Source organism: Amphiprion ocellaris, chromosome 21 (assembly GCF_022539595.1).
Source record: "Amphiprion ocellaris isolate individual 3 ecotype Okinawa chromosome 21, ASM2253959v1, whole genome shotgun sequence".
NCBI classification, from domain to species: Eukaryota; Metazoa; Chordata; class Actinopteri; family Pomacentridae; genus Amphiprion; species Amphiprion ocellaris.
The window spans coordinates 14,020,744-14,035,219 of record NC_072786.1 but is presented as its reverse complement, the minus strand read 5'-3'; the positions used below and the strand labels follow the sequence as shown (position 1 = coordinate 14,035,219).

The 14,476-nt window shown below is 41.2% G+C and overlaps 1 protein-coding gene across 1 annotated transcript in view; it reads left to right on the top strand.

Annotated features, from left to right (window-relative positions):
* Positions 1 to 14,476, top strand: part of snd1 (staphylococcal nuclease and tudor domain containing 1) — a 211,730-nt gene that overhangs the window by 124,053 nt on the left and 73,201 nt on the right. The window contains exon 17 of the mRNA XM_023263234.3: positions 6,762 to 6,950. Coding sequence (XP_023119002.1) covers positions 6,762 to 6,950 — 189 coding nt within the window. The remainder of the gene's footprint in view (positions 1 to 6,761; positions 6,951 to 14,476) is intronic.

Genomic DNA, 14,476 nt, shown 5'->3' with positions numbered 1-14,476 from the left:
CTCTGCATTTTTTTTTTAAAGTTGATCTATATTTATAGATTTCTGCCAGAATCGACTGGCCTTTTCCTCTCTTGATTCAACCACAGTAACATGCTAACAGATTTAGCCGTTTAATACTCAGTAACCCCTGATGTGAGACTTTCAGATAAAGAAGAGAGGCCCTCTGAAAGCTAGTACTTTATCTGTAAAGCATCATTGTATCTACCTCTAAAAAAAGGAAACTAATAATATAATCAGGTAGCTAATAGTTATTTTTAGGGTTTCAGCACATGGCTCTGTTTCCTCGCCTTGCTGTGCTACTGTGTCCCATTAACAGCAGTTTATGGGCCATAGTAATGGCCATGCACTATTGATAATGAACTGTGGTATGATTTTAGAGGGCGACACGTCGTAGCTGTTGCATGTCGCCTGTGTTTTCCTACCAAATGACCGCCAGTGATTTTGCAAAACAACGACAACACTACAGAGATGTTACTCCTGCTCTCTGGCGTGTAAACAATTACACACCCATTGAAACAGACACACCTTCTCACACATATTACTACACCTAAAGCATATCCACGCTAATTTCAAGCTCTCTCTTGTACACGCACAAACACACATTACAGGATCCCTTTGGAGCCAAGCAAGTTCACGTAGCTGTCATGGCTTTAAACAACTCTGTCACACTTATAGTGTATTTATTACCTAGTGGTACTTGTCCATTATTTAGCTCCCTGCTCATCTGTCATCCTGGACAGTTTGATTCAGTTTGCAATTTAGTTCTGATTAATTATCTCCGCCAAACACAACACCTTCACGGCATATTGATTTTTTGTTGAAATCTGATCAGAGTTGTGGTTGCACGTCTTGCTCGAGGGTACAAATGTGTGATATAAAGGATCTCTCTGTGTCCTCGTAGAAAAATGATCCATATAAGGCAAAACGCAGGGCATTGTGGAGAGATGATGGACTTTTGTTAGAATGTTCTGTTCATACCCGCAAATGGAGTCTTCACACAAGACTGGGCTTAGAGCAGTGAAGCTGACCCGTCAATGCTCACCTTCTCTACTTAAATCCACATGTGCCCATTGAAAAGGACAAACTGTCCTTTTCATGTGACATTCATGACTCTGAATTAAGTGTTCAGAGCCATTGATTTTTTTAAGTGAACAGGGAAGGTGAGGAATATGAATTAAGGTATAGAGATTATCTGATTGCTCTCCCCTTTTTCTCCCCCTTCTCCCCACTTTGCACCTCAATATGGAGCTTAGGATCCCTCATTGCTTAGAGGAGGCTTGATCTTTTTGCTCCTGTGCACAAAAGGAGGGCACACATACAGAGACGTATACACACTCTCCACACCTCCGCATCATTCCTTCAATCTTCACCAAGGCTCACTTTAATAGATGGCTTATTCTGCTGGATGAGCAGAGGGCTGTAGGTGGGACTGACTCGTTTTTCTTTTTTTTCTGCTCTTCACATTGTTTCTATTTGCCTGTCGTATTTGTTTTCTCTGAGTCAGGGTCATGAGGGACATAAGCAGATAGTAGGACAAAGATATAGAGGGAAAAAAGCATGTGCTTTAATTTAAAGGTACAGACAGGCACGATGCATGACTTGCCACTCAAGAAGTATTGATTTTTTTCTCTAGATTTCTTTCCCATACACACAGACATACAGAGACTCAAGCGAGCCCAGAGTACAGTAGTTGTAAAAGCAGTCATCTCCTTGCAGCTTAATGAGAATGAATGAAGACATTCGCAAACATCTGCACCTGCCAGTTTGCTTTCCAGGTGTGCAGTGCTTGCATCTGCACATTGCAGGGCCCTCTTTGACAAGCCGGTACACACAGACCTTCACCCACTTTTATCTTACACACACTATCAGCCGGGAGTACACTCTGAAAAAAAGCTAAATTTCCATCATCAAAGCCTTGGCCTTTAAACTTTTACGACCAAAAAGTGCTTTGACATGTGCTAACCTAAATCTCGAAGGTGATAACTGTGATCTCGGTAATTGGAACATGCACTAAAATTCAGATTTAAGTTGTGGCAGCGCTGCCATCAGTAATGATTGAAAGCTCTGACTGACAGATTAATCTCCTGTGCGCATTGCATTGTGCACAGTACACCGTCAGCTCTCTTTTCGTGATGAGAGAATGCATAGCACATCATATTATGTGCTTAAAGCAATGCTTGAATCAGACTTCTAACTGGTGTGCCAGGTTGGACCTAATGGCTTCTAAAATGGCTCAGAATCCTAAATGGACACACCCTGTTTACTATAACCTTTGCTGATTTATCCATTTGCGTTTTCTCTCCAAGTATTAAAATTTGTTTTGTTTGAAAGGGGTGATAAAAGGAAATCCCATTGCTTGCCAATTTCTAAATTACCACTCTACTGTTTCCCTCCATTTTCTTTTAGTGCAGGGTTTGGCTCTGACATGATGTGTCACCTACCGCAGTCTTGCTAGATTTTTTTGTTCACTTTCAAACAGCTAAGTGAATTAAATCTGCTGCAGTCTTAAAACATGCCCTTGGGCCAGGTTTCACTTCAATGGTACCAAATGGCTTTGTCTTCTGTGCTTGTGAATGACTGCACATGTGTATGTGCCTGCACACACACGTGCATAGCTTTGTGTGTATGCGTATTTTGCTTTTTCTCTTTTCCGTCCACTGTGTCGACACAATCCCAGCGTTTATGAGATTACCAGAGCCCATTTGTGTTCCGGCGGGAGCCATCTTGGCTCGGAGGAGGCCTCCGCTGGGAACCATCTGGGCTCTACTCAAAGCAGTTTCCACTCCGCCTCCCCTGTCCTCTCACATTTTGACCAAAGCTATTTACTTTGAAGGAAGGAGGAACTTAAATTCTAGGGGTGCATTTGTAACACTCTGAAATTAAGACTCCAGATGAAGTTCCTCAGCTGTAGGGTGGCACTGTTTCCTCACGCAAAGATGGAATTATGTTCCTCATTGGTTACAATAATCATGAAATGAGGATCATTTTCATTATAGGCTAAGCTATTGATTATTTTAATCATTAATCATTTATTACATGAAATGTCTGGAAAAGGGCCACTTCCTATAATAAGTTGACCAATCTCCAAATATTGGATCCTTTCTAATGGTCAGTAAAGCTGTAACCTCACTTACAGACACAGTTCTTTAACAGTAAAATATTAGCTCCTGTAAAAATATGTATATAGAAAAGCATGTTAAATATAAAAGTAAAAAACACTCTGAAAGCAAAATATAAAGACGAGGCAGTGACACATTCTCATTATCGTTGTGATGGTTCACTAGATAAATGAGCTGTGATCAGTCCATTTGTTAGATCTTAAGCGTTAAGTGCCACATATCGTGCTAACACCAGTGTTACTCTGCCATCAATGTTAAACCTCTGCAAGCTGATGTTTTTCTGCCAGTGGGAAATTGGGCCTCTGCTCTCTTTCAATAAATTAATTTGTCTGTTTCAATTTCACATTGGACCTCTTTATTAGCCTCTTTCATCTCTTCTTGCTACCCGTGAAATGTCAGACTTTTTTTTTTTTTAATTTAATGATGCTTTCAAGGTTTCGACTTTAGTCTTTGTGTCGCATTGTCTGCCCTTGAAGATACATGTAACTACTGGCATCATTTTCTATTGATTGATTTATTGATTGAGCTGAATTGTCCACTGGTAGTTTGGCTGTTGCTACAACTTTGCACAGGAGGACACAACACATCCTTCTGGTGTGTATTTGACAGGTTGATGTGTGTGTTTAGCCTGTTGACTTTGCCACTAATCAATCAGGCCCTATAATTTTGCAACTATTCTGGTATTGTACTGTTATTCCTCGGCATCCGTTTTTGTCATAATTAATGCTGTTTGCAGTAATGCCACCCCTCCAGGCCTTGATGAGAGATATTTAGTCATCTTGTCGTCATCAGCTTGCTGTTGTCAGTAGCCGGCTAGTTTTTCTTCCCATAAGGTTAGCAGTATGTGGTAAATGAAGTTTCCCACATAAGTGGTCTGGGAAGTAATAGACTCTAATTTTGTCTATTATGATTGAAAGGGTGGAAGACCATGTCCCTGCACAGCCCATGATTTTTTAACAGCTTCCTCCCCACAACGCATCTTTCTCCATTGTCTCTTATTACAGCATGGTTGATGTGACTTCTTCTGTTGTAAGATAAAACACGAAAACAAGCCAGCAATAAAACATTAAAATATATAACTTTCCCCTGTGGAAATATTACATTCTATCTTTTACTGCTATGTCTTTTTCCCCCCGTCTTTGACTTTGTGGCACAGACCGTGGTATTATTAATCTAATGAATATTTGTCAGAAATCTCCTGCTAAGTAAAGGACTGATCAGACTAAAAATGAGGAGCCAAGAGGCTTCCACGCATTCTATAAAGGCCACCAGAGTTCCCTTTGTATCTCCCCATTTTTGTTTTCTTCATAGTGATAATAAACAGGTTTTGCTTTTGGAGCTTTCTGTGTATGGACTTTATTGTTTGGACTTCAAACAACGATGCCTGACATCATTGCTCTTCAAACAGAGAAGACAACTTTTAGTCCAGTTTCTGTTTTCCCTTCAAATTGGAAATTTTCCCAGCTCTGATTGTTGCTCTTAGTTGTCAGCATTGTTTTATTTTTATTTTTGCATTCGCTGCGTTAATGGTAGCTGGTAACAGTTACGTTAGTTTTAGCCTTTCTGTTCTATTTCTTTTTTCCCAGCACTCGCCCACTCCCCCATTTGACATTTGGATGCTCAGAGGACCAGTGCTGCTCTTATAGCCCAGTTATGTAACTGCTTCTGCACTTAGAGACAAAGAGAGATAAAATGGGGTTAGTATTTGAGATAGCAGAGAGGAAAAGAGAACACAGTAAGAAAAAGCAGATTATACAGAGGTGGATGAGGTATGAGTGAACTTGGACTGTATCACGGTCAGGACCTGGAAGGATAGACCAATGTCTTAGCTGCTCTTTTCTTCAATGGAGTCTCTATATAAAACATTTTTACATGGTGAAGACAAGCATAGTAATTTTAATAATTTTATTATTTAATGGAAAACAACTGGCTGTGTGCATGACATTTAACACTGATAACAGGCGTTTCTGTGAGGCGTTTGCCTCATTGATATGCTGGTGAAACAAGTGTTGTTACACAAAAGTGTTACAGTGTGTGTCTTTTGGCTAGATTGTTGATGAAAAGCCTTTATCCAAGGTGTAACTGGATCCAGAAACTATCAACATACAGATGAGGGACAGATTGAAGAAAAAGCCTGAACTATGACCCCTACAATTAGGGATCTGGTGGCTCAGTTATGCTTTTGGGTGCATTTTGTTGGCATGATTTAGGTCCATTTTCTCTTTTGATGGAAGGGTCACTGCAAATTAACACAGAGGTGTTGTGAATGATCAACTATGGTGAAACCTCTAGGATAACAGTGTCCCATCCATAGGGTGCGAGGGGTCATGAGTGGTTTGATGAGTTTGAAAATGATGTAAATCATATGTTATGGCCTTCACAGTCACTCAGTCTCAACCAAATTGCACACTTATGAGCAAGATGTTAGACAGCACTCTTCCCCCACCATCTTCAAAACACAAAAGGAGGTAATGTCTTTTAAAATAATGGTGTTCACCTCTCCAGCAGACTCGGAGAATCAATGCCACGGCTCACTAAAGCCGTTCTGGTGGTACATGGTGGCCCAACACCTTATTAACATACGCTTTATGCTTGATTTGTCCTTAATTTGTCACCCCTCTGTATGTATGTCACTGTTATATGCATAAGTTGTAAATTTTATGCTCAATAATAGAACACATTATGCATTCAGCAATAAAAGCTTTTTACTTTAGCTGAGAACAAGGCAGAGCAGTTTACAAACTTAATTCCCTTCAGATTTCCCTTGTGACTGCAGGGCTAAGCAGTCCAAGTCTTAATCGCTTGACTTCTTCCTATCTCTTCAGCACACCTGCCCTCTCACTTTCTCGCTGACTTTAGGCTTTGGAGTAGGAAAAAAAAAATCTATTGATTTTTTTTTCTTCCTTCTTTCCCTGGTCGTCCATCACTTATGAAACAAAACGTAATGAATAGATAATTAGCCTGAATAGGCAGAATTTGGTTATAGTCCATCACGGGCAGTGTTGTGAGATCTTTCCTACTTTGTCAGCAGGTTAGCTATTTCAGCGCCCTCATTTGTTTACTCAAGGGAGTGGCAACTTGGCTGTCACTAATTGAAAATGATTTACATTATGAAAAAAAGTAGGATGAAGATATTTAGAGTCTTAATTAAGGTTGAAGTGCATACACGACAGTAATTTCAAGCCACTGATAGCCTCCGCTGTTTCTGCAGGCTTTCTGATTTCTGCCGTTACCATGCAAATAGACACGTTATTGAAAGATGACAGTAGTGATTAATTGAAAACGTCAAGGATTCAAGTAAACATAAACATCCATTAAGACAAGAGGTCACGGCTGGGTTTTTATGTTGATAAAAATGTCTGCCACACTGACCACAGACCACTCACTGGGAAATCCACAGCAGAGGAGTGAAACAGGATCTCCGTGTGTGTGTGTGTGTGAGAGAGAGAGTGTGTGTGTTACCAAATCAATAGAAAGCTCACAGGTCTCCATTGATGCGTCTATTTAAGAACAGTGGCGTCCCCTCAGAGGACCCCCTCCACTTCATTGCTGGAAAGGAATCTCTAACCTCATCTCGATACAGAACATTAACTGAACCTCTTCTCTTCTCTCCCCCCCCCCTCCTCTGCTCTTGTGTTCCAGGTGGAAGTTGAAGTGGAGAGCATGGACAAAGCAGGGAACTTCATTGGCTGGCTGCACATTGAGGGTGTGAATCTGTCTGTGGCGCTGGTAGAAAATGCTCTGTCCAAGGTACACTTCACAGCAGAGCGCAGCGCCTACTACAAAACCCTGGTCTCAGCAGAGGACGCATGCCGACAGAGGAAAGAGAAGGTAGGCCTCATTTAGATGCTACAAGAGCAGAAATTACGGTACGTCCTATAAAGCGATCAGTGATGAGTCCCGACTGACATAAAGTGTCCTCATGAAGCTGTCAAGTAGTGAAAGAATTTATTTTAACATCCCTCATGTTAATACCCAACACTAAATTTTGTTCAGGTAAGATTTGGAAAACCAGCATGACATTTGGTTTTATATTGCTCAGATGTACTTAACCCTCTGAACCCCAAGCAGTTTTTGCACAATTTTTTTTTGCTCTTGTCACATTTTTACTCATTGTAGGCTCATTTTTCACTGCAATACCAAGTCCTGCACCTCTATGGAAACAGCACTAGAAGGCTAGAAGTAGAAAGAGCTCCAATAAATCTTCTGTGCAGAATGACACGGTTATAATGCCATAAATCAGAAAGTGTAGTCTTCTGTAATCTACATGTACAACATTTTTCCAAGTGCCCACAGGTATTATACAAATAGTGGAAAAAAAGTGTCTCTACGTGCTATGAATATTTAATTATTGACATTTTTAATTTGTCTCCGATCTACTTTGTGTAAACACAGCTTGCAGTTTATCTCAAGTCAGCTAAAAAGTTCCTGAATTTTGATGCATGACTGTTGTTGCAGTTGAGTCACTACGAGAGTCACGGCTGCACCTAGACGTGCAGAAGTTTTATTTTTATTTTTACAGAGTATGGTTAGAGCAAACAATATATTTTCATTGAAAATTTTAAATGAGACATGTAGATTAAAGAGATTTGAATGACATATCATGACTTTAAGCTGAGATTTTGTTAAAGTTCTTGACAGAACTGTGCATCACAGATGAGTTATTCAACGACTATCTGAAAGTTGGAAATCTGATAATTCTATTTTTCTGTTTTTACAGTTTCTTGTTCTGATAAATAATGTCATTTTGGCAGTCCTCCCCCAAATATATAGAATGCCATTCAAACCCACTGATTCATTTTGGATTTCAAGGGGGATTTATTAGTAAATCAAGGGACCCGATAGACAATGCTTGGAGCTGATATATATTTTAAGTAAAATTGAAATCAACACAAAACTTTGTTGAAATGTATTTCTTTCTTTTTTTTAACATTCTTCCATTTTATTCACCAGTGTTGATTTGTTATTACTCTTGGCATGTCACCAATCAGATGCAGTGGGTGGGACATTGCTCAAGACCACAGAGTGGTGACTACACATAGAATACGCCAAACTATCACATTTTAAAATTGATCTATTTTACCGAGAATTAGTGTTTAAAAAAAGATAAAATGAAAGAACGATACAGATAAGTGGAAAAATGCTGAATATCTGATCCCTAGTGCTTAAAGCTCAAGATATCATCCAGCATTCCCACGGTGTCGTGGTTCTGATGCACTTCACTGAAAAACTGATTTGTGCCACCAGGTCCAAATTTACTTTGCTGATTTTCACATCACTGATCTACGCCCTCAGTCGGCCTGTGGGCCTATTTTACAGTGTCCATGTGTGGTCCAGTCCTTGAAAGCTACATGACTAACCAGCTTTCTTTACACTTTCAACGTCAGTTGGCATTATGAATTTATTAGCAGAGGTAAAGATGCAGCCTGCAGGAACAAATATCCTTCAGGACTAGGTAGAATATAAAAGCTCTTTGTTCCATTAATGATTTATTAATGATAGGAAATAACACCACCGTCATCCTGAGTTGGCAACATAAATTTGATTAAAATGTAATAACGTATTGAGCTCCTCTAGTTAAAGAGTAGAGTATTGAGAAAATGCTCCATCACGGGTTGCAAATAGACACATATTTACTTTTATCATTGAAGCTTCCTTTCCTCACTGAGAGTCCTTTGACGGATTGGAGGCCTCTCTCACTGCGATCCTGATCTCGCCCTGCATTTTCATTATGGCTCCACGAGTCACCCCTGGCAGATGCACAAAGTGCCCAGCCAGCTGTCATCGCTGTCCTCTTTCTCTCTATCTCCGTAACTTATTTCTTTCGCTTGCTCGCTCCTTCTCTCTCTTCCACACACTTCTACTGATTTGGGTCCTTGAGGAGACACAAATGCCTCTTCTCCCCCATATAAATGTGATGTATTGCTGGAGCCAAGAAGGGGCTGTGTTCTTTTTCCCTCCCCAGAATCTATCATGTTCATTGTCAGTGTGTTTCTACTCTGTGTCTTGGTCGCTCTTGGCGCTCCTCTTTTTCTTACAATTACTCTCCATCCTGGTCTTCCTTTTCTCAAAACACTGAAAGAGAGAGCTAAATATCTGGAGAGTGGTGCGCAGGTGAACCTTTGTCTGGTAGGAAAAAAAAAGAAAAAAACATCTTGCCGGCAATGTGAGCACACAGACCCTGCCATGTTAAATCTAGCTGCAGCAGGGAGGCACATTCCTGACACCTCCGATAACAATTTCACTACCGGTTTCCAACCCCCTTTGCAGCGTTCAGACAGATTGACTTTCACCACAAGGTTTTGACTTGAGCTAACCTGAGTGCGGACAGGGCCGTGAGGAAAGACGGCAGAATGGGGCCTGAATTGACCAGACAGACGGTGATTATGTTTGATGTTAGTTCGCCACAGGCACCGGTGGACAGTTCAACCACAGCCTGATTTGTTTGTGTGCGTGTGGTGGAGAGAGTGTGTTGTGTTAGCGAAGCACAGGGCAGTTGGTTGTATGCATGTGTGAATGCATACTATGCAACTTGAAGGCAGATGAGGTGGGACTTGGTGTTCTAATTAACCCGTAGAGACCATCTCGTGAAAAGCTGAGAGCTTGGCAGTTTTTTTTTTTTTTTTGTCTTTCTCTTTTGAAGTTGTGGCTGGTCTTTGTCTGTATGTCGGCTGAGGCTAGGTAGGGCAGATTGCATCTCTTCCCATCTCTCTCCCTCTCCTCCTCTTTTCTCATTGCCCTCTCTTTATTGTCCCTACGGCTGTAGATATGGAAGACATCAGTGGTACTGCTGTGTCAGGCGTCTCCACAAGAAAACAAGGTTGTCGTAATGAAGAGGACTCAGGGTGTGCGTGTGTGTGTTTGCGCACACACAACACTCATTAAGGAAAACTTTGCGTCGGTGTTCCAGCAGGGACCCGGGACAACAAGGGGGATTGAGGCTTGCTGCAGTAGCATCCTGAACCAAAACTGCTTAGTTCGAGTGACTTCAGTGAATATGAGATTTTGCTACAATGATACCAGTGGGACAAACTGATTGTGTTCTAAATGAAGCATTCCAAAGGGTTTGAAGAAGAGCCTTTACCAGAGCTCAGCATATTTTGATTATGTGTATCAGCATCTCTTGGAACAATATTTGGAACAGTCCTCCCAGCAAACCCAACAGTGCTCCATACATGCAGAAGGCTCGAGTTGTAGGCCCATTCTGTTTCTCATTACTTTTATTTATAGCTAAGCTACATAAATCTCTCTAAAGAGTGTTGCCCTGTGAGTGTTGTCATTGTTTTAGTGCTTACATTAACATGATTCAGCTAGAAGACAGACCCAAGACACTATGCAGACTTATTTTTATGTTGTTTTAGCATTGATGCTCATGCCCTGTTGTTAAATCTCTCGCCTGGGTTTGTAAAGCATTCCTGTGTATATTTGGATTCTCCTCGGGGCAGAAAAACTAATTCTTGCTTACCAGGCATCTCTGTAAACTAGACTCATTGCAAGAACAGTGCATTTTGTCATTGTGATATGAGATGTCTCATTGCAGCTATTCGTATGATATTCCAGTATTCCCTCGCTGCAGCTGAGGGAAATAAATTTGACAAGAGAGCAGCAGTTTGGCTCAGAGAGGACTGGGAGCAGAGAACTGTAGCTTTCATTCACGTTCCCGTAAGACTGAACAGGTGTGGGAGTTGATTTGTCAATATTCGGTTATGCCTCAGGGACAATCAGGCTTCAGAAACAGAGAAATCAAATGAAATATTCCGAAATTAAGAGGTGGGGTCATGGAGAGGGAAATCAATTTACACTTCTAGAAGCTCTCGGTTCGACTCTGCAGGTTCGGGCTTTCCAGCATCTCATGTAAAACTAGTCGCTGTATATCGGCAGAGGAGAGAAACATGCTAGTAAATGGAATGGCCTAATTATAAGGAGATGAATCAACAATCGGCCCTCAATAATAACCAAAGTGTGCTTTCTGTTGAGCAAGGGCTTTTTTTGCAATAATTACCCAACCTTGAAGGAGATTAACACACTCCGATGGGCCTCAGAGTGGGTGAGCAGAAGATGGAAAAGAGAAGGAGTGGGAAAAGAAAGAGCAAAAGAGGATATGACAACCCCTCTTAAAGATATTTCATGTCACGGGATTCTTCTCCTTTCATCACTGCCCGCCCATTTCCTTCAGTCTTACTCAGCCCTCTTCACAGACCACTGTCTTCCTTTTAATCTCTTCACTGTTCTCACATATTTATCCTCTTCGCTCATTCTCTTGTCTTCTGTCCTCCTTCAACTACTCATTGAATCCCACTCACGACCCCATTCACCTTAGCTGCTCTGCAGATTTTGCACCACGCGGGACTGTTTCTTCCTCAGTCTGGACTGCGGTCAGAGTGAGTCAGGCACCTGCATCATTTGTATTTCATTTTTGAGGGGGAAAAAAAATCCTTCTGAGACATAAACCCAGGATCTGGTGCTGCCATTCCGTATACTTCACATGTCCATCAACGGCACTCATCAAAAGCACTTGGAGTGGCGTCGTTCTGACATTGAGCCCGGTGACGTGTCCTTGGCGGAGCTTGATTGAAGTACATAATCTTGTTTCAGCATTCGCTTTTTTTTCCGGTGGTACCCAGAGTTGCCGGTCCAGTCGACTTCACAGTCAGTTTGCTTAAGGGCCTGTTTACAAGTATACACTAACACACGGCCCAGATGAACTATTTTTGTACTGCAACGCAAATCACAACACTTAAATTTGCTGTGATCGACTGACTAACAATGGAAGCATGTCTGATCATATCGCTACACTGCATTGTTATATGTCTTTGCTTCACTGCAGTTGCCTCTGGCTGACTCTCAAGGGTCAAGTGGCTCACCTCACAAGCCAAACATCTCCCAAAAAAAAATAAAAAATCCCCACTTGCTTTTTATCTATTATTTCTTACTGTTTTCAGAGACTGTGCAAAAGCATCTCCCTGTCCTCCCATCTACCCCTGTGTCCTCAATGCAGTCAGCACATCACACACCTGGCTAAGCAGGAACACACCAGATGAATCAAGATAGCTTTTAGCAAAGCAAATTCGCTTCTGTCTCCGAGCCCAGGCTGTAGGAAGTTTACCTCTAGTGAACTGGTTTCTCTCAAAGTACTATCTATGGTTAGCATTGTGACCCACTCATTTCTGTTAAAGTCTTTGTGACATTGTATAACTGTATATTTTACCTGGAGGGATTTACATTCAGTGAAATTAGATGAAATGCAGGATTTGTACAATAAAAGACCATTTTCTGTTGCTTACGTGGCTTGCGGATTCTCAGTCTTCTGTATATGGACTACATAGAATTACATCCTACAGCCTTGTTTAGTTTCCATGGATGACGATCTCTTTTCTATTAATGCCATGCTCAGTGCTTTCTTAAGCCCTGAGGCCATTGAAATGCTTTCAGGGTTGCAATCTTTTCTCTTTTTCTCTTCCCATTTTCTCGGCCTCTTATAGTAAAATAACCTGTGGCAGTCACCAGGCAATATCACGGAAAAATGCTGGGGATTAATATTAAAGTAGCTCATCTGTGGAGACTTGAAGAGAAATAACAAAGTAAATTTAGCTCATTCTGTGGATGATTCTGCCAGTTGTTTTGTAAATTTAGCCAAATCTCTTTGCTGCTTTTGCAAATTATCTCCTCTAACTTCGGTCATTTTGAGGTTAGTCTCTGCCTGTCCGAACTCCGCAGAGAAATTTTTGACCAACAAGAAATAATTGCTGTTGTTGCTTTTCTCTCACAAATTGCATTAGGCCTTGTAAAGAATTGAGATTTAATGGCATAAGTAGATGACTACACCTGTATCTCCATTCTGCTCTTCCTTCTTTTCTATCTCTCCGGTGTGATTCTTACTGCCGCCATTGTTGTCTTGTATTTTAACAAATGAAAGCTGTGTGGTGTTGAGCCAGGAACAACGACCGCGACGTGGCCAATCACAGAAAGCGATACTCACTTAATGACCGGGCTCGACACCTGTCCAGACTATTTGAGAGTTAGCAGGAATGGCAGCTGAGGAAACTGCTTCTCATGCCTGGATCAAAATGAAACACCTCAGCTGTGTTTGAAAGAACTGCAGAGGAAGTTATTCTTAAGGTGCAAAGTGCTGATGTTTTAAGATTTTCTAGCCACTTTTAAGGTTCAGTCTCCCCAATCTAATCATAACAGAAAAGTCTAGTCCAACTTCCTGCCGTGTCACTTTTATTATGGTAAAATCGTAGCAGCTGCTGGTCGTCTTGGTGGAAGGAATTCACTTCTTTTTAAAGTGTTTCATGTCCCGCCAGAAAGGTTTTCTTTGATTACACATTATACCTGACGACTTTATTTCTTGCCATATGGATTACCATTTGTTTGAAATTGTTTTTTGCTTCCCTGCTTTCTCGGGATCTCCTTATGCAACACACTTCCCCCCTGTAGGCTGGAAAGGGATAATGAAATAAGAGAAACGCTTTAGCGGGTATAGTGTAATATGCCTTTGCGACTTTGCTTATGTTCTCAGGGTCATAAGCGTGTGCAGCTTGTTTGCATTTTCTCAATTGCTTTTTGGAATGATTTCAGAAGAGTCTGTTGTGAGATTTTGAATAGCTGAACTTTGAATAAAAGAGAAAGGCACATTGTCTGGTCATATAGTGCCAACTCCAGAGAGCACCCTCATCTTAATTTAATAAATTTGGATTGAGGCCAGTGTTGGGTTTAAAATTTGTCTTTGCTATCCTTTGTCTGTCTGCATTTTTCCTCCAGTGAAGTAGCCAAAGCTGAAGACTTTCAGAGAAACATTTTGCTTGCTTTGTGCAGCCCATGGATAATGCAGATACTGTACTTAAAACTGCTGATCCGAGGTAACTAATATCACAACACCCAGCAGTTACTCAGACATGTTGTGTAAATGACAGGGTTGAATAATACACTTTCTACATATAAGAAAGCGCCTGTCTGTTACAGCCTATTTACACCCATCAGCCATAACAATAAAGCCACCTGTCTATTATTGTTTGCCATCGATTGGCCACAACAGCTCTAACTGGTTGAGACATGAAGTGCAGAAAACCTCAGAAGGTGTCCTGTGGTGTCAGGCACCAACATGCAAGCAGCAGATCATAAAAGCTTGGAGCTGACTTCTTGTACCATCACATCTCATAGACGCTTGATTGGATTCATAGTTGAGGAATTTGATGGCCATATCAACACCCTAAACTCTTCATCATCTTCCTCAAACCATTCCTTAACAATGTTTGGAGTGTGGCAGGGATCTGTTACCCTGCTGAAAGAGGCCACTGCTATCAGGGCTATCGCAATCTTGGAGGGGCTTACATGGCTTGCGACAATGTTTAGGT